Below are 21,174 nucleotides of genomic sequence, written 5' to 3'. Positions count from 1 at the left end.
TTCATACTTTAATATTTAATATACTACTCAAGTAGAATTTCTAATGCGGGACTTTTACTTGTATTTCTACACTGTGGTAGTTTTACTTTTACTTAAGTTAAAGATCTACTGAGTACTTCTTCCACTGATGGAATTAACTAAATGAATAATACATAAATATCTGAATAAATATTTTAGTTTTCAGACCTCACAACTCTTGTTCTTGTAAGTTTATAACCTGCGAGGTCACCAGTAGACAATGAACCATTCAAAGAGGTTATACGCAAAAAACCTTGGAAACCACAGACCTAACAGACTAATTATCTTTAGATTTATATATATATGATCATTAAAGTCATTATAAGAAATAATATAACACGTATTATTCATCAGGGGTCATTTAAAGAGCTCAAAAAGGCGTAAAAACATCCCTCAGGCCACATTATCCTAAACTGATAATGGTTGTTGGTTTAATGAGGAAATCGAGGACATTTAAGGTGTAAGATAAAATGTTTTGGCTGCTTTTAACTCATTTAGCTACCAAACAAGTTGATAAATGTCAGAAGTGAGGACTGGCTGCCAGATGCATTATCAAGTCACATCTGGATTATTTACTGTTCACTGCAGGTTTATTATCTGACATGTTCGGCCTGTGTTTGAAATGTCAGACGTATTATCCTCATCAGTCTCCAATAAGTCTATTTATAGCAAACAGGAAATGTCAGACATGAATATTCATAAGGACATTTGTAATTATTCACACGGGCTTTATCACCATCCAGGTGAATTTTCACTGACACGTTCAGAGTTGATGACAAGTTTGTTTTAAAGTACAGTGAAACTCTGCTATGAAGTGTAAACTTTCTGCAGGTAAATAGCGCCATCTTGTGGCTGACTCTTGGTACTTGTCACAGGTAAAATCCACTCAGGTGAGGCCTGGTTAAAACTACCTATAAAGTACTTATAGGTATTTAGTTCAGGCCTAATTAAAAATAAAAAAGGCTCTTTTCCTGAACCACAACTTGAGTCGTTTATAAACGTCCATTCAGAAGAAGTTAGAGAAAAGTATCGTACTTAAATCACCAGAAAGGTCTAAAGAGCAACAAAACAGCAAAAAATAATTAATTTCATTTTCTGTCTTACATAAATAACACAGTATGAGTACAATGTCTAATAAAAATAATAAAAAATATAAATAAACACATAACAAAGACTGTTTTTACTGGCATTTTAGGTTCTACGATAAGATTAGATGTTCCTTTATTGATCTCCTGTTGGGGATATATATTATTATATATAATATATATAATAATATATATATATATATATATAAAATAGTATATAATAAGCCTGTGTATATGTGCAATGTTTCTGAAAGTATTGTGTATGTAAATGTGCAAAACTGATGTTGTGTTTCACAGTTTGACGTCGTGTAGGTGGAGTTTTCAATTTAAAAACATTAATTAATTAATAATAATACCAATATTTTTTAAATGTTACATTTTCAGGTTAAGAAAACTGGAATGAAATGAATAATTCCTCCATCTTTCCTCTTTCCTCTCTACAGCTCAGCCTTTCGTACCCTCAATGTGTAAAAACTTATTTTTAAAATACAAAAAATAAAATGAAAATAAATAAATCCAAATCATGCATCCCTAATAAAAAATAAAAATAAAACATTATCAGTACTCACTACTATTAGTCATTACATTTCTGTCGGTAACACACTGTAGCATACACTTACATCTATCTATATTGTTATATATTGTATTATAATGTACATTGCTATTATATATATATACATTTTATATTTTATATTCTATATTTTATATTCTATATTTTATATTTTATATTTTATATTCTATATTTATATTTTATATTCTATATTCTATATTCTATATTCTATATTTTATATTTTATATTTTATATTCTATATTTTATATTTTACATTTTATATTTTATATTTTATATTCTATATTTAATATTTAATATTTAATATTTTTATTCTATATTCTTATTCTATATTTTATATTTTATATTCTATATTCTATATTTTATATTCTATATTTAATATTTAATATTTAATATTTAATATTTTATATTCTATATTTTATATTTTATATTCTATATTTTATATTCTATATTTTATATTTTATATTCTATATTTTATATTTTATATTTTATATTTTATATTCTATATTTTATATTTTATATTTTATATTCTATATTTTATATTTTATATTCTATATTTTATATTTTATATTTTATATTCTATATTCTATATTTTATATTTTATATTTTATATTTTATATTCTATATTCTATATTTTATATTTTATATTTTATATTTTATATTTTATATTCTATATTTTATATTCTATATTTTATATTTTATATTTTATATTCTATATTTTATATTTTATATTCTATATTCTATATTTTATATTTTATATTCTATATTTTATATTTTATATTTTATATTCTATATTTTATATTTTATATTCTATATTCTATATTCTATATTTTATATTCTATATTTTATATTTTATATTCTATATTTTATATTCTATATTTTATATTCTATATTCTATATTTTATATTTTTATATTTTATATTCTATATTTTATATGTTATATTTTATATTTTATATGTTATATTCTATATTCTATATTTTATATTTTATATTTTATATTCTATATTTTTATTCTATATTTTATATTTTATATTCTATATTTTATATTTTATATTTTATATTCTATATTCTATATTTTATATTTTATATTTTATATTCTATATTTTATATTTTATATTTTATATTTTATATTCTATATTCTTATTTTATATTTTATATTTTATATTTTATATTCTATATTTTATATGTTATATTTTATATTTTATATGTTATATTCTATATTCTATATTTTATATTTTATATTTTATATTTTATATTCTATATTCTATATTTTATATTTTATATTTTATATTCTATATTTTATATTTTATATTTTATATTTTATATTCTATATTTTTATTTTATATTTTATATTTTATATTCTATATTCTATATTTTATATTTTATATTTTATATTTTATATTCTATATTTTATATGTTATATTTTTATTTTATATGTTATATTCTATATTCTATATTTTATATTTTATATTTTATATTCTATATTTTATATTTTATATTCTATATTCTATATTTTATATTTTATATTTTATATTTTATATTCTATATTTTATATGTTATATTTTATATTTTATATTTTATATTCTATATTCTATATTTTATATTTTTATTTTATTTCTATATTTTATATTTTATATTTTATATTTTATATTCTATATTCTATTTTTATATTTTTATTCTATATTCTATATTTTATATTCTATATTCTTATTTTTATTTTATATTTTATATTCTATATTTTTATTCTTATTCTTTTTTTATTTTTATTTTTATTCTTATTTTTATGTTATATTTTTATTTTATATGTTATATTCTATATTCTTATTTTATATTTTATATTTTATATTCTATATTTTATATTCTATATTTTATATTCTATATTTTATATTTTATATTTTATATTCTATATTCTTATTTTATATTTTTATTTTTATTCTATATTTTATATTTTATTTTTTTTTTTATTTTTATTCTTATTCTATATTTTATATTTTATATTTTATATTTTATATTCTATATTTTATATGTTATTTTTATATTTTATATGTTATATTCTATATTCTTTTTTATATTTTATATTTTATATTCTATATTTTATATTCTATATTTTATATTTTATATTCTATATTTTATATTTTATATTTTATATTCTATATTCTATATTTTATATTTTATATTTTATATTTTATATTTTATATTTTATATTTTATATTCTATATTTTATATTTTATATTTTATATTCTATATTCTATATTTTATATTTTATATTTTATATTCTATATTTTTATGTTATATTTTATATTTTATATGTTATATTCTTATTCTATATTTTATATTTTATATTTTATATTCTATATTTTATATTTTTATTCTTATTCTTATTTTATATTTTTATTTTATATTTTTATTCTTATTTTATATGTTTATTTTATATTTTATATTTTTATTCTTATTCTATATTTTATATTTTATATTTTATATTTTATATTTTATATTCTATATTCTTTTTTTATTTTTATTCTTTTCTTTTTTTATTTTTTCTTTTTTTATTTTATTTTTTTTTTTATTCTTTTTTTTTTTTTTTTTATTCTTTTTTTATTTTTATTTTTTTCTTTTTTTATGTTTATTTTATTTTATATTTTTATTCTTTTCTTATTTTTATTTTTATTTTTATTCTTATTTTTATTTTTATTTTTATTTTTATTCTTATTCTTATTTTATATTTTTTTCTTATTCTTTTTTTATTCTTATTCTTTTCTTTTCTTATTTTATATTTTATATTTTTATTCTATTTTTATATTTTTATTTTTATTTTTATTCTTATTCTTTTTTATATTTTTATTCTTATTCTTATTTTTATTCTTATTCTTATTCTTTTTTTATTTTTATTCTTATTTTATATTTTTATTTTTATTTTTATTCTTTTCTTTTTTATATTTTTATTCTTATTCTTATTTTTATTCTTTTCTTATTCTTTTTTTATTTTATATTCTATATTTTATATTTTATATTCTATATTTTATATTCTATATTTTATATTTTATATTTTATATTCTATATTTTATATTTTATATTCTATATTTTATATTTTATATTTTATATTCTATATTTTATATTTTATATTCTTACTTTATATTTTATATTCTATATTTTATATTTTATATTTTATATTTTATATTCTATATTCTATATTTTATATTTTATATTCTATATTCTATATTTTATATTCTATATTCTATATTCTATATTTTATATTTTATATTCTATATTTTATATTTTATATTCTATATTTTATATTCTATATTTTATATTTTATATTTTATATTCTATATTTTATATTTTATATTCTATATTTTATATTTTATATTTTATATTCTATATTTTATATTTTATATTCTATACTTTATATTTTATATTTTATATTTTATATTCTATATTTTATATTCTATATTCTATATTTTATATTTTATATTCTATATTCTATATTTTATATTCTATATTCTATATTCTATATTCTATATTTTATATTTTATATTTTATATTCTATATTTTATATTTTATATTTTATATTTTATATTCTATATTCTATATTTTATATTTTTATATTCTATATTCTATATTTTATATTCTATATTCTATATTCTATATTTTATATTTTATATTCTATATTTTATATTTTATATTCTATATTTTATATTCTATATTTTATATTTTATATTTTATATTCTATATTTTATATTTTATATTCTATATTTTATATTTTATATTCTATACTTTATACTTTATATTTTATATTTTATATTCTATATTTTATATTCTATATTTCTATATTTTATATTTTATATTCTTTATTGTGTTAGATATTGTAAATCACTTTTTCTGACTCCCCCGGTGCAGTTACACTCCTCTGCCACCGGCGGCGCCAACGAGCCGAGGATTAATAGCAGAAGAAGACGCGTTACTGCAGTCAAACCAGAAGACGAAGAAGAGGCAGAAGCAGAACTAGTTGAATGACATTAAATCGAAAGTTTTAAAACCTTCAAACTTTCAGTTTCTCCGCCTGGGAACAACTTCACCGTCTCCTGCGCGGAGTCTCTGCGTGTGTCTGACTCCCCAACGGCCGCTGAACGCCTGAAACAATGCGGGACCGAACCGCAGAGCTCGGGAACGTGAGTATAATAAAGAGAGTGAGACAGCTAACGCGTTAGCATCAGCGCGCTAACCAACGCTAACGTTTAGACCCGCGCGTCATCGTCCAGGTGTGACACCTTCACCTGGCGGCGGGGAGCCACGCACGGGATCCACGCGGATGAATCTTTAATCTGTTTGTGCGTGTGAATGTGAATTTAACTGACATTTTATTTCTAACTTCCGTTTGAGCCTTAAAGGATGTGTCAGGGCCGGAGCTGGGGGTGGGGGGGGGGGGGGGATCTATATCTCTCTAATCACTCCTTTTTATTATTGATTATTGATTGGTGTGGCTGCAGAAAGCCGAGGCTTCAGATGAGGAGGAGGAGCGCACAGCCTTGATGATCAAACCTGGAGCCACCTCACCCAAAGAGGAGAAGGAGAATGAAACTTTCTTTAAAAAGGTGGAGTTTATTTATATTTATTTATATTTCTGTGTTTTATTTTGTAGTAATCGATGCACAGATGGCAGATCACCGAGATCAGTGGTTTTCCTTTAAGAAACTGGTGTTTTATATTGTATTCAGTGCATAACAATCAAAGTATTTAGAGTAAAATAAGCGATTTGGATGAATTTTGAGCATCAGAAATTAGTTTTAATGATATTTTTATAAAGTTTTTACACATTTTTCTGTTCGTATTGTGGATTTTCTGACATTTTGGGTGTTTTATTTGGCTCTTTTTGTTGTTTTAACTACATTTTTAATGCAGGACGAAGCTGTTACGTAGAGAGTTTAAAAGTATCTAAACTTTAAAAACAACAGCTTCATTCAGTTTACTACACAGAAATTAACAAAAGGCCGACAGTGTATATTGAGGTTTGTTACAGTGAACCACTGACCTAGTTCACTGGGTCTTATCTTAAAGTATTTGCCTCAGATTATAGTTCCACATACATTTCTAACCCACACAGGTGTAGGACAAAGAGGGATTTAAATGTTTGTGGCTTTAAGAAGAAGAAATCAAAATGTTGTTTTGTCAACTCCTCAGTCTCTGCTAATCCTGATGTCCTTGAACTGGGCTTTCATGAATAAGGACTCAGTGTTATTGCCGTAGTATTAAAGCAAAAACGCCCAAATTAACTGGTTCCAATGTGAATATTTGCTAGTTTTCTTAGTTCTCTATGATAGTAGATTTTATATCTGTTGGTTTTGGATTATTTGTCGGACAAAACAATCAATCAGGAGACCTCACGTTGGGTTTCAGTAATGGTTCATCACCTGATTGAGAAAATAATCTGCAGATTAACAGATAAGTAAATAAGTTATTTGCAGCATTGTGATACTTCAAACCTATTTTTTTAAGTTTAATAAATTAAGTGTTTAGTCTGCAAGCTGTAAATAATAGTTAAAAATGCCCATTGCGAGTTCACTACCCGAAGAGAATCAATTAACAAAGATGGAAAACAGAGAAAAAGCAGAAATTCCTCCCATTTCACAACCTTTCACAAGCTTTATAGACGAGTTTAATTATTCATTTATTAACATTTCCTGTTGATAATCTAAGTAATCGATTATAAATTCAACTGTTAATCGTGTTTCTGCCGATAAACCTGAAACTTCTCTCCCATTCTCAGGTGCAAGAAATCCACGAGGGTCTGCACAACCTCCGAAGTAAAGTGTCTGAACTTGAGAACAAGCAGAAAACTGTTCTGGGCGTGGCGCTGCCAGAGGAGAGTAAGTGTGTTCAGATTTACACATCAAGTGCAAAACAGGCCTGACGAGTGCTTGAAACTGAACAAAGTCAACAAAGGATGAAAATATTTGTCAGATTAAAGTCTTTTATTGTTGAAGGAGCAATAATAAACAGTGTTTTATGTGTTTTACTGGATCCCCAAAGGCTGTTTTTGTGCTGAATATGTGGTTTTCCTCTTCGGTTTTAGGTATGAAGAAAGAGCTCCAGACTCTTCGAGAGGAGATCAAAACGTTGGCGGGTCACATCCAAAAAAAACTGAAGGGTGAGGAGTGATGTATAACAAGTGAACACTGCTGTTTTCTTTGTTTGTGTTTGTTTTGTTTACACTAATTGATTATCTCTCCACAGGTATTGAATCAAAGAAGGGAGAGGAGGATGGAAAATACGTAACCATCAGCATTCGGATGCAACGGACCCAGGTTGGTCATTTTTTGCTTTTATGCCACAAAATCAGAGTTTTAAGTCTTGTTAACTTGCTGCATGAAGCTGTTTTTATTCCACTAATAATCAGAATAAAAGGTCAGACAGGGAAACAGTGCTTCCTGTAAAGTGAAACAGAAACAGCACTGAGTTTCTTTCACAATACGTCGTCATATAAACGTCAAAAACCTTTTTACTTTAGATTTTCTCTTACGCTGATCGCTTCTTCTCCACACACTCACCTGAGTGAAGTTTAGTAAGCTCTGGAAAACCCCTTGTAAGGTGTGAGCACAGTCGGGACACGTGTTTTATTGTTAGACTTTAATATGTGTGGTTGTGTTGTATGAGGCCAGGCTTGGAGGATCAATGAGGAGGGTTGTGTTACAGGAATGTGATAAAGTACTTTAATTTGCTAGCTGAGCCAAAAACTCCCATTTTGTTATTTTATCTATAAACAGTTTGAGTCATGTATTAAGTATGTATTAAATCACAATATACACCCAGTTGTTATTTTATTAGCTACACTAAACTAAAAAACGAATACAGTTCTGAGGTAATTCTACATTTATTAATGTCTAACTGTTTTAAAGAGGTGTTGATTCAACTGTATTATCATGTTTGAGGCTGCAGTTTGTGGTGCTGTTGAGCCTAAACTCATTTCTATCAGTGAGAAAAGGCTGAATAACAGAAACACCTGTGAGTATAATGCATTACATTCAACTGCACAACAAACCCAGGCTCGTTTTCCAGTCGTGGAAACATCTGGGAAATGTATTAAAATAACCAAATATTCCATAAATAATCTCTGTTGTCCTGGAAAAAAATGTATTCTTACTCAGATTACCTCCGTAAACCTCGGTTAGAGGAAGTGTCCCATAAACGCAGGCCACCACCTAACTGTTAAATTCATTAAAAAAGAGGAATCAAACTGATAAATGTGTCAATACATACGCCCACTGTCAAGCAAGCGCTGTCCTACTACTACATCCTCCAAAAATCATAATCATCATACGGTTGAACCAATAACTCTAAAACAAACGTCATAAATGTAGATTTTTATTGCAGGTCTGTACCTTCTATAAACTGACAAGTGAGTGTAAACTGATATAGTTTGACAAGAAGTACAAAGACTTGTGTTTGTGTTTTTAGATTTACAGCCGTATAGCGATGATTATTGTTTATTGCCTGACAGCAGATCCCAGAAAAGACATAAACACCTGAATTTAACACGAGTAACATCAGTGCGACTCTCCGGTTTTAATGGTAAGAGTTTTGTATTTTCACCGTTTTAATTTAAACGATTCCTCCTTTCCAGCACGGCGTCTTGTCCAAGGAGTTTGTGGAGCTGATGGGTTACTGTAACACCATCCAGGCCCAGTACAGAGACCGCAACGTGGAGAGAATACAGCGGCAACTCAAAATCAGTGAGTAACAGGAAGCGGGTTCGTGGTTCGTGGGTTGATCGCTTCCACCTTCGCTGCGGCCGTTCGGTGTGGCGGACTGCAGGTTGCATCATTTGTCTCATGACATTTGTCACATGTCCTCGTTCTTGGTCTCGGTTTCTACTGTACACACTATGTTCCTTTACGTTGGCATGAGTCCATCCAATTTATTTAATTATTGGAAAGTAAAAGAATGTGAATCGATTGATTATCGATGGGTGAACAGACACTGGAGGGTTTAAATTGTCACCCGTGTGTATCACAAGTCACAAAAACTTTAACAAGGAGAAATTAGAAGTTAAATGGTTGTAGAGCTGCAAAGATTAATCAATGAATCAGATAGTTTAAATCATTTTTCAAGCAAAAATACCAAAACATTTGATTGTCCAGGGTGTCAAATGTGAGAATTTGCTTTTCTTTGTTGTGGTAAATTGAGTATTTCTGAGTTTTGGACATTTAATAAATGTTTTTATGAACATAATAATATACAAACATTCAGATCAGCAAAGAAAATAAATAAATAAAGAACATAAAGTGAATAGTAAATTAAAATAAATATATAAAAACAAGCAAATTATTCTAGCCTAAATGTTCAATGGAGAATAGTTTCCAGATAAATCAGAAATGAATATTTTATAATAATAAATAATAATTAACTACAGAGAGAACCACATACTGAAGCTTCAGGGTCTCTCCAGAAACATTTTCTCTAAACATAAGCGTCTCTCTCTCTTTAGCTGGGACCAATGTGACCGACGAAGAGCTGGATACGATGCTCGAGAGCGGGCAGACGGATGTTTTCACCCAAAACGTGAGTACAAACGGCGGGCGGAGATGAAAGGAGGCGCGGCAGCAACGTGACTGTCGGAAACCACAACTCCTGCTGCAGCGAAGCACGTTGACAGCTGCAGGTGTTTCCTCTCGACCTCTGTATGGCAGCAGCAGCAGCAGCTCTGACTTTAAGCTGCATACGTATGAAATGATGACAGCTTTGTTCTGTTGTAGCTTCTCTAATTGCTCAAACTGGACTACAGATTTGGTAAGCATTGGCAAAGAAAGTCACCTGCAGCCCCTAGAGGTGTTAGTGTCTGAGTAGTTCATAGTGTGAAGACTCCTGCTGGCTTTTAATGTGCTTTAACCTACTTTGTACTCCTGCTTGGCTCCATTGAGTGTTTTGGTAACAATTAAATTAATGTTTAATTTACCCCAAAGAGACGTTTCCCACTAAAAAAAAGTTTGTCCAAAGGTAATTTCAAAGTCCAGTGTGTAGCAAGAGTACAGTAGCCCAGAACGGACAAACCAAACACCGGCTCCAGAAAGGGTCTTTCAGGGTTTAACAGCTGTAGTTTGGTCTTTTAAATGAGGCTCAAAGAGGTAAAAGTGTCCAATATTGCACAAAAAACAGCAAAAGTGAGAGAAATGTCCGAAAAATACAAGATAGGAGCATTTATCAGTCATTTACTGTACATTTAACTCTCACTTAAGACTTGTAATTGAGTATTTTTTAACCAAACTTAGATGTTTTGTTGATTATGGCGCCCCCTGTGGACAAAAGCGGTAGTGTCTCCTTTCATTTGCATTACAGACATTAAGAATAACAGTAAAAACAGCCAATCTAGAGGCCTCAGTGTTTAAATTAAGACTCCTTGTAGTTTGTTTACTTGGTAGTTCGTCCACCTCTGGTCTTAGATGAAACCCTGAACCCTCATGTTGGATTTGTTGTCCATATTGAACCTAACACACACATCCGCCCTGCGCTACACAGATCCTGATCGACGCTAAAGCCACGAAGCAGGCCCTGAACGAGATCGAGTCCCGGCACGACGAGATCCTGAAGTTGGAGAGGAGCATCAAAGACCTGCACGACATGTTCCAGTACCTCGCCATGGAGGTGGAGGCTCAGGTAACGCAAAGTTTGAACACTTCTGTCTGATTAATTCAACCGTTACCAACTAATCGCTGCAGCAGCTCCCGGTTCTGTCTGACTGTGTTTGTGCCTCCTGCAGGGGGAAATGGTTAACCAGATCGAAAACAACATCAAACTGTCTACAAACTACGTGGAGAAAGCGAAGGAGAACACAGAGAAAGCCGTCACGTATCAGCAGAAAGCTCGCAAGGTACAACTTCCTGCCTGAACTGCATGTTTTAGAGATTAGATAGAAAATAGACCTTTTTTTTCTGTGGATTTTGCACCAGTATGATTATGTAAAGGTACTCTGAAAGCTGCTTTCTTTAACTAATAACTCTATGAAAGAATATTTAAGTTAAATATTTACCACAGGCCATTTCTTCCCCACATTATTAACCATAAAAACCTTTTCTTATGAGGACATATCCGATAACGTACACAGATACCGATACGTCTGAGTAGATCAGCCGATCCTCTATTAGGATACAGAGTTGTGCTTCTTTTTTGGTGTCTTTAAGGTTTGCACCTGATTAATTTGTGTGTGTTTTTTTTAATTGATTTTTTTATTTATTTATGTTTTGTCTCTTCCAATGCAGAAAAAGATCTGGATCGCGATCTGTTTGGCCATCTTAATTCTCATCCTAGTCATCTCATTGGTCTCCACCTTCAGCACCTAACAGCAGGCAGTGTGAGTTGGCTGTAATTAGTTTGCCAGAAACCACATTCTGGCTTTGGAGAACCCCCCCATTGTTTTTCATGTATATACACCTTCAGCCCACAGGATGTACGGATGAATTAAGTCAGTTATATCATCCCTCTGCATTATTTTGTCTTCCTCTAACACACACACGTCTCTTCTAACTGGCTCTATTTGTTGTTTTAAAAGAAGAGATGTGCTCTCTGTTGTCTTAACTCACAAACAACTACAATCTTGCCTCCATTTCCACTTCCACTCAAGAGGGTAGTGCTGCTGGTTTATGGGAACCCCCCCCAACCTTTATCAGATAGATTCTGGTCTACAACATAAAGACCAGGACCCTTTGTGAACTGTTACGTCACTGCCCCCGCCCCCCCTGCTATATTAAAAAGAGGAAATGAGTGGCCTTGAGCAAAGCACAATGCAGTATTGAAACCCAACACTGGCGCTGATCATTACTGTACTCAGGAAAACTGTGCGTTGACTCTTACGTTGTTGTTTCTGGACGATTTGGAGGCTTCCTTTTTATAGGCATATATAGTAAATAGACTAATATAATTGTACATAACCTCTATTGCTGGTGATTAAGACTATTATGCAGATTTTTTTTTTCTTTTAAACTTGAGAAGTTAAACCTGTCTACATGTAACAATTGTAAATATTGTTTTTGGTGTGAAGCTCCGCCTGCCCCCTTCCTCCTTTTGTATTTCAAGTGTCTCTGCACTGCAGTAAAAAAAGGCCCACTTTTATTTGTCCTACCAGTTTGTATTTATGATTTGAACAGTGTTGTTTAAGCTGCTACGAGAAAAAGTTCTGCAACAACACGTGAAATGAAATTGTTTTCTTTCAAAAAATGGTGCCTTTCTCCTTTTTATGTCCACACGAACAGCTCGAGAACGTGATGTTGTGCACTAACATTGTCAAGAAGGGATGGAGTGAGTTTTTATTGTTTATATAAATGTTTGAATCCACACTGCAGTGTTCCAGCTTTTAGTCTGACACATACACGCTCATTACTTTTTAATTTTTCTTCACCCGTTTGTCACATTGTGCAACGTCTCAGTTTTTGTTTTTTTGCTAGATTTAGTAATTTAATAAAGTTTTAATGCTGCAGGGAAATCCTGGAATCGAGTAGTAGCTGCTGCGCCGCCACAATGTGACAAATCTGTAAAGAAAAATGAACCAAAAACTGTTTGTTAGACGCTGTCCGGGTCCTCGTCTGCTTTTGGAAAAGGCCGACGGAGGACCTCTGCTACTGTTTGATATTACAGCTGTTCGATTTTTTTTGCACCACTCATTTTAATCTAATTTGTTTTTAAAATAAAATACTGTCACGTTCTATTATTGTGTGTTTGTCTTGAGCTTTTTTTGTTTGTTCATTAGAATCTTTAAAACAAATTCGTAATAAAAAACTGACATTTATTTCAACACAAATGGAAGAAGAAAAATAAAGGAAACTAATTTTTGGTCTTTTTATTCAACTGTAATTGTCTTAATTTTTCAAGTAAAACAATGTGGAATTACAAGGGATCAAAAGGAATGCAACAAATGAAAGAGACAAATCAAAGAAAATAAGACCATCACCATAAACTACCCCCCCCCCCGCCCCCGAAATATCACCTTCGCTCAAAGTAGCTTAAGTCCAAAAGTAAATTGACAATTTACAGTCATCTGGAACTGTACCAGTAATTTTATTCACATATTTTTGTCCAAGTATTTTTTTAAATTTTTTATTTTTTCTTACATGAACGAAGAGCAATGAAGTAATGGTGACAAAAATCCAGGTGAAAAATAAAACATTAAATTTGGTTGCACTGATGCACAGGGTGCTTTTCTTAACATTTCCTGGGGAGGGAGAGGGAGGGGGGGTGGGAAGAAGGAGGTGGGGAGGGAGGGAGGGGGAAGGTTATATTTTTATTCATTTTTTCCTGTTTTGTTTGGCTTTTTTTTTTGTTTGTTTTTTGTTTTAAATAACGAGTGAAGCTCAGCACCCCGGCGTTCAGGTGCTTCACAAGGCAATCAGAGGTTCAAACCCATTTTGGCCAGAGAGGCACTCTTTAAATTTTCAATAAACACTTAAACTTTTTGCCCTTTTCGATATAAATACATGACAAAGTGGACCGTAACAATAACTGCCTGTTGGGAAGATTAGGGGGGAAAAAAAACAAAAACAAAAACAAAAAAAGGAGCTCCGGGTCTGTGAGGAGCAAATAACGTCTTCAAAGACAATTTGCAACTTGAATTAATCTGTGGAGATACATCGTGAGGTACCGGGGGAACCAGTTAATTTACCGAAGTTGATGTAAAAACTTATTACTACACCACAATGTACTCAATAAAGCAGAGGGCCACGTTATCAGATGTGCAAATGAGAAATGCGAGGCTGGATTTTCTTTTTAAAAATGAATTGAATCCAAAATGAACAGAAAAAAATTGACATGAAAAATAAAAAGGGGGCCCAAGCAAAAGACAAGCTCCAGCATAGTGCAGCAAAGATCACATTGACAGATCAGTTCCTCTTCCTAATACCCTGGAAGAAATAATAAAATATGCATAACTTATCAACTGACTACAAAGAAACAATAGTCAGGACAGCTGACGAAATTTTTCAAAACCAAACTTTCTAAAACCTCCAACTTACAATACAACTGGTCACTCAAAAAGTTTTTAATGTCACACAAATGACTTTTCATTTATAACCCTAATAAGAGGGTGCTGTATAATCCCATCTTAACACATAAGATCTGAGTGTTCCAGTCTTTAATGATTACAGTACATAATGTGAACTAACAACTTTTCCTTTATTACCTCTTGCACCTTTTTGTCCCCCCCCTTTCAAAGTCCCAGTGGTGAAGTTTAAACCACTGTACCATCTTCTATCTGTGTTACCGACGCACCATGATGGCGCCACATTTTTTATACTCTCAGTCCGGCGTCCCTGAGCCTTCCCCCAGCTGACAATGGCTGAGCTGGTTGAGGGGACCAGCTCCAATTGGAAAGGGAGAGGGCCCAAGAGGCAGGGGAGGTCCCTGGCTTGTGCACTCAGTTCCCCTTGCATTCATTAAGAGTGCAGACAAAGCAGCAACCTTGGAGGTCATGACATTGCTCTCGTGACAACACTCTCACTTCCGTTTTTTTTTTCCCCTTTGGCACTCCGATCATGTCTTGTTGTGACGATGTTGACCAGAAGAGGAGCGGGTGCTTGCGGCCGGTGACCGGGCCTGCACCGCTGCGAGCGCCGCGACGCTCCGCAGCACCCTGTCCGGCGTCCCCTCTGTTCCCGAACTGCTGGTCACCTCCTGCGAGATCTTTTGAGACCTCCTGCTGTCGTGCCGACTCTCCCGTCGCTGCCTCTCTTTTTTGTCTCTACTCCGCTCGGAGCTGCGCTCGCTGCCGGAGGAAGTGGCGCGGGATCCTCTGTGCTCCGTGTTTTGAGAGCTGATGCTGTGGGTGCGTTGGCTGCTGTTGCTGCTGCTGCGGCTTCTGCTGCTGCGGCCGCCGCCGTCGCCCTCGCCGTCGCTGCTCATGCTGCTGCACGCACTGTGGCCCCGGGATGAAGACTGAGCCTCTGCCTCGCCTTCCTTCACCCCTGATGACTTCCTACTCCCTCTGTCCTTCTCCTCTGCTTTAGACCTCTTGTACTCCACCTCCAGGGGGGGAACCAGAGAACCAGGGCACTGTCTGGTGGAGCGGGAAGCAGAGCGGCTCGTCTGATTGGGTGTTGAGGGTTTGCTGCTGCTGCTTTTATTATTAGTTAGATTTACAGAGTTACTCTGAGGGGAGGCTGGTACACTTTTGCTTTTAGGTTTTTGGTTCTTGTCAGAAGAGGAGGCGGGGGAAGTCCCGGCGGCCTTGGCCGCCGAGTCTCTCCGAGTGGTGTGGCCAGGCGTGTCCACCCTGCCTTTCATCGCAAGGAGTTTGGCTGCTGCGTTGAGTGCCGAGCACCTCTTCCCCAGAACCTCGGGCTCAGGAGGCAATGAGGGCGCGCTGTTTGTTTGAGCTTTGTTGTCTTGTGAAGGCTGCGATCCTGCAGACTTCCTGGTGATCCTAACAGAAGACGTATCACTGCCAGACTCTCCACCTGTGGACGCGTTGGTGTTGTTTGATGCGTTTCTGTCAGAGCTGTGTGCAGGTTTCTTTCCTTGTCGGCTGTTGCCCTTTTCCCTCTCTTGATCTTGTAGCCTGTGTTTGGCTGAGCGAGTCAGCCGGTGCTCCTTCCTGCTCCCGCTGTCAGAATCCGAGGAGGAGGAGGAAGACGACCTGGAGCGCCCTCTCCGAGAGGGAGCATTGGCCAGCTCCTTGTTGCTGCCTTCCTCTTTGTTCTCCCCGTCCTCTTCCATTTTCTCCTCCTCCCCTGTTTCTGAGGTGACGTCCATTCGCCTCTTCTTGGTAGGATGTCTGTTTTCGTAAGTCCTCTTGTGGTGAGCGTGACGAGTGAGGGTTGATGTCGAGCACCCAGATGACGGCGAAGAGGAGCGGGTGGACTCCTGGCTACTCTGGCGACTAAGAGATCTTTTCTGGCATGGAGTTCTCTGATCTTCAGTAAGTTGCTCCTCTGCTTGTTGCTTAGGGTCTTCTTCCTGATGATCAGTTGCAGACGGTGTTTCTCCGTCCGTTCCCTCCCTTCCTGACTCCAAGTCTTTGGTCTCCGAGGAACTCTCCACCTTTCTCCTTTTCGGCTGAGGCTTACAGAGGTCTGGCTGTTTGTCGTCATCCTCCTTTCTAGTCCTCGCCTCAGTCTCTACAGCTCCCTCCTCCATTTCTGTCACCCTGTCCGGGTCACTTTTAGGGGCTTTCTGCGTTGGCTCTAAAGATTGCTTCTCTGATGAAACACTAGAAGCAGCAGGTGTGGGTATCTGGGGCAGGGCCTCTGTCTGGGCTGGTGTGGACACCTCTGGGGAAACGTCTGTGGACGAAGAGCTTTCTACTGGCAAGGAAATGACTGCAGAGGTTTGTGTGGTGGACACAGGAGGAACTGTGGCAGCTGTGGTTGTTGCTACTGACACAGGGGTGACTATGGGAGTGGATACATGTGTAGTTGGGACGACGTTTGTGGTCGCAACTGTAAAGGACTTTTCAGGGGATGTAGTTGTGGTGACGGTTGGTAGTGGAGCTGGTGTAGCAGCTGTGGAAGTCGTTATTTGGGGTGGGGTCTTGACAGTGTTTTCTGCAGTTGTGGAAGGGGTAGTTGTATGTTCTTTGGAAGGGGATGCTTCTACTAAAGGGGTTGTTACTTGGACTCCCTCTGTTGCAGGTGATGTAGTTACTGTAACCGTCTTTGCCTCGGCTGTGGTAGAAACACTGGCGGATGTTGTAGTTGGGGAAGAAGTGATTGGGGAAGGTGCAGCAGGAGGTTTTTCTGAGGATTCAGCCACCGAAACAGTTGTTACCGGTGCCTGTGTGGCCACTTGAACCGTTGGTGGTGGTGGTGAGGTTGAGACTGGTTTGGTTGCGACTTTGGTAGTTGTCACATTAGTCCTTGTTTGGGCTGGAGAAGATGTATTTGCAGCAGATGATGAGACTGTTGTTGGTGTTGTAGAAGCGCCGTCAGACACAGTTGGACTTGTAGTGGCAACTGTGCTTGGACTTGAGTTTGAGGGACTCGCTTGTACGGTTGTTACTGTTGTTGCTGTTGTTGCTGCAGTGGGGCTAGGCGTTGAGGTTGGTTTTGAAGCTGTAGCTGAGCTAGTAGCTGTAGCTGAAACATTCTGGGTGGCAGCTGGGGCGGACATTACAGTAGCTGGGGTAGATGTTGTAGACGAAAGGGGCAAGTTCTTTACAGCAGTAGTTCCAGTTGGGACTGGGTTCACTGTGGTGGTGGTGAGTGCTGGTGTAACGCTTACTGTTAGTGATTTTACATTAGAAGCTGTTGCCGTTGTGGCAGGGACTGATGCTGGAACATCCGTAGGAGAAGACAAAGCAGTGGATGGAGTGGTAGCAGCTGATGTGGCAACTGTGGTGGTTTTGGCAGTGTCTGGTCCTGTTGTTTTCACATTTACAGAAACTGAAGGTTTTGGCTCTACGGGAGCTGTAGAAGCTGTGGAAACCACAAGTGTTGATCTTGCCGCTGGAAGAGTTGATGTGATGGTGCTGGCAGGTGTCAGTGGGGTTGTGGTAGTCGGGGTAGCAGTGACTGGGATGGGGGCAGGCGTGGAAAGTGCAACAGAGGATGAAGAGGAAACCTGGGTTGATGCTGTGTCTAGGCTTTGAACTGTAGCTGGAGCTGAACTAATGAAGTGGGCTGAGGCTGATGTGGAGGCAGCGACAGGAAGGGCTGCGGTCTGCTGGGGTGCAGGTGCAGCGGCTGCTTGGACTGAAGCCGAGACGGGTGTGGAAGTTTGATCTGTGGATGTTGTGGAGGTTTGAGGTGGAATTGAAGCAGGGGCTGAAACTGAGGTTGAAACCTCAGTCTTAATGTCTGTTTCCTCAGCTTTGGTAGACACGGAGGCCTGACTTGTAGTGACAGCAGCAGCAATGGGGGTCTCCAACTCACGGGGAGGTGGGACTGTTGGCTCTGTGATAGTATCAGTTTTCAATACACCAGAAACACCAGTAGTGGTGGTCTCGTTTTTAGAGTTCTGTCCTTCACTCACAGTTTCTAGAAAGGTTGTGGAGTCTTTGCGAGGACGACCCCGCTTACGTTTTGGGGAGAGAGGGGGGTGCCCTTCCTCACTTGGCGAGGTGGGCTGTGGAGAAGGGGTTACTGTGTTGTCAGGCTCAGGTAACCTAGGAGAAGTCTTAGGGGGCCGGCCCCTCTTTCTTTTCAAAGGTGTCGCAAGAGAATTCACACTGGACTCTGTAGAGGTTGAAGTGGCGTCCTTGCCTGGTGGTATGTCTGTTTTTCTGGCCTGGTTTCCTCCTCTTCCTCTACCCAGATGCTGCTGTTGCTCTCCCAGCTGAGCAGCCATGCGAGATTCAGTTTCCAACCGGCGCCGTACAGGAAGATTTCTCAGCACGGGCATGTCGGGAGAAAGATGGGGTGGGGAATAAGGAGGATAACCTCTGACAGGCTGCGGGTGCACAGACGGACTAGGAACAGAGTCTTGGTCCTGAGGAGATTTGGTAACGGCCCCTTTACTTTTGCCGTCAGGGGTCGGTGATGCGTTGTCTTTGTTCGGTTCGTCGACGAATCCGGCGGCATTCTCCTCCACAGTTGCCTCCTCTGAAGAAGCTCCACCTCCAGTGCCGCTTCCTCGCCGCCGCCTCCTTCTCGGCTCTTTCTCTTCCACCACCGTGACGAGTCTCCCGGGAAGCTTCCGCAGGACTTTGGCAGACGGAGAGTCTTCAACCAGGCCCCGCCGGACTTCACCATCTGCTGACTGTCGCTTGCGAGGCGATCGGGAGCTGGTGGAGGGGGGAGACATGGCGCTGTGGTCTTTGCTGTCGTCATCATCTTTTGCTTGATGGTCCACCGGGCAGCTGGATTCTAGTGATGACTCAGACATCCTCCTCTCATTCTCCCCCTCTTTCTCCTCTCTGCCTGCTTTGGAGTTCTTGCCGTCAGTCTCCACAACGCACTGTTGTTTCCCTCCAGGTGGAGAGGCTGTAGGAGGGGAAGGCACTGGACTCGGGTGGGAGCGGTTTGGTAAAGTCCTGGTTTTGGTGGTCTGGTGATCTCTGGCAGGAGATGAGGCTTTTGAAGATTTGGAGGAATCTTGCCTGGTTAATGAGGAGGTTTTGTGATGGTCTGTGCGGCATGGGGTGGTAGACACAGTACCGGTGTCTTTGGCAGCTCCTCGGCCTCTCAGACTAAAGCGAGGTCTTTCAGGCACTTCTTTAGGGGTCGTAGGCTCAGGCTCAGTTTCAGGTGAGGCCCCACGTAGCCGACCACTAGTCCTTGTAGAGGTGACGATCTTGTCCTTGTCCTTATCCTTATCCCTGTCCTTGTCCTTGGGTTTACGGCCACGGCGGGCCGGGGCTGGCTGAGCAGGCTCCACGGAGGCTGGTGGTGACAAAAAGTCATCGTCGTCCTCATCGAATGAAGCGTGGAGCTTTAGGCCCTCCTCCTTGGCCTGGTCCAGGCCCTTCCTGGCAGCCTCCACTTGCTCCTAAACAGACAAACAAACAATATCCATTTAATACTTCAGTCATTGTTGTGAGGGTCTTTTTTTTCTATTTATTCAACTTGACTGTCATGGCCCCCACTTCAGTCAAGACCAAAATAATGATTGTCACCAAATCAGTATTTAGTAGTTCTGAAATACATGAGTCAATTAATGTTTTATCCCCAACATTTTTTTATAACTGAATTCAGGTCAATATCAAGAAGAAAATGCTAAATATTTGTGATTATAGTTTCTCACATGAAGATTTGCAGATTCGATCACCTTGAGCTATTTTTATAGAATAATTGATCAATTTCTATTTGAAAAATGATCACCTAATAATGGCGATCATCACTAGTTTCAGCTATAGTATTAACTTTAGGAAGCCAGTATAGTAAATGTGTTTCTCTTACTTTTTACACCCCTGTACCTTTGGGTTGAGGAAAGCTGAGTCTAAAGTCAAAGTTGAATTTATTAAATCAAACTTTTAGAAAGCAAAGCTGATGACACAGACTCTGTTATTTAAATTAAAACAAACAAAGAAACAAAAAGGTGAAGATGTTGTGTTACCTCAGCCTGCTTCAACTCTTCTTTGCATACATCTTCTAAGGAGGCTTCCAGGAAGTTCATGGCGTAGCGTTCAATGGGAGTGAGCTAGGGACAGGCAGAGAATATGGTGAGTTAACTGTGCACAGTCCCCCCCCCCGCCAATCCTCACTCACAACTGGCAGTAAAAGCAACAACACTGTACAGATCATTACCTCTATGGATAATGAATAACCAGTAATAATACAGAACTGCGTGATTATTCACCTGCTCCACCAGAGCAGCTATTTCCTGCTCGGCCTTGGAGAGCTCCTCCACTTCCTCTTGTTCCCCTCCGTCGTCCAGCGGTATGTTCTCGTTGAACTCTGCCAGTTCTGCCACCTGCTCTGCTTTGGCCTGAGAGGCTGCCACTATGTCCTCCTCGTCCTCGGCACGACACAGGGCCTGCAAGAATCATTTCAAGATGATCAGGTTATTGTTATTTTACACCATTCTGATTAGACTGTACCCCACAAAATACAACAGTTACACTAAATTTGGATATATATCTACTTGTTCTAC

General features: G+C 36.2%; 2 protein-coding genes across 2 annotated transcripts in view; one reads left to right on the top strand and one right to left on the bottom strand.

The window, feature by feature from the left end:
- The first annotated feature begins 5,632 nt into the window (after window positions 1-5,632).
- stx4 (syntaxin 4) lies at window positions 5,633-13,363 on the top strand. Its single transcript, XM_051418369.1, has 10 exons — window positions 5,633-5,840; window positions 6,159-6,263; window positions 7,436-7,535; window positions 7,742-7,816; window positions 7,903-7,973; window positions 9,290-9,398; window positions 10,154-10,227; window positions 11,182-11,319; window positions 11,423-11,533; window positions 11,922-13,363. The coding sequence occupies exons 1-10, from the start codon at window positions 5,811-5,813 to the stop codon at window positions 12,000-12,002; spliced, it is 894 nt and encodes a 297-aa protein (XP_051274329.1). The 5' UTR covers window positions 5,633-5,810; the 3' UTR covers window positions 12,003-13,363.
- Window positions 13,364-13,480: 117 nt separating this feature from the next.
- srcap (Snf2-related CREBBP activator protein) overlaps window positions 13,481-21,174 on the bottom strand; it is a 35,473-nt gene continuing 27,779 nt past the window's right edge. Inside the window, exons 32-34 of the mRNA XM_051418698.1 lie at window positions 20,881-21,057; window positions 20,638-20,721; window positions 13,481-20,070 (exon numbers count right to left, since the gene is read on the bottom strand). Coding sequence (XP_051274658.1) covers window positions 15,181-20,070; window positions 20,638-20,721; window positions 20,881-21,057 — 5,151 coding nt within the window. The 3' untranslated portion in view covers window positions 13,481-15,180. The remainder of the gene's footprint in view (window positions 20,071-20,637; window positions 20,722-20,880; window positions 21,058-21,174) is intronic.

The sequence above is a fragment of the Dicentrarchus labrax genome, unplaced genomic scaffold (genome assembly GCF_905237075.1).
Source record: "Dicentrarchus labrax unplaced genomic scaffold, dlabrax2021, whole genome shotgun sequence".
NCBI lineage: Eukaryota > Metazoa > Chordata > Actinopteri > Moronidae > Dicentrarchus > Dicentrarchus labrax.
The sequence above is the reverse complement of the archived record's forward strand: the minus strand, read 5'-3'. Positions and strand labels throughout refer to the sequence as shown.

What these genes read in the sequence shown, in the direction of transcription:
- stx4 (XM_051418369.1), top strand. Translation starts at nt 5,811, where the DNA reads ATGCGGGACCGAACCGCAGAGCTCGGGAAC. An exon ending in CATCCAAAAAAAACTGAAGG is followed by an intron (nt 7,817 to 7,902) that starts GTGAGGAGTGAT and finishes ATCTCTCCACAG; the next exon opens with GTATTGAATCAAAGAAGGGA. An exon ending in CGGATGTTTTCACCCAAAAC is followed by an intron (nt 10,228 to 11,181) that starts GTGAGTACAAAC and finishes TGCGCTACACAG; the next exon opens with ATCCTGATCGACGCTAAAGC.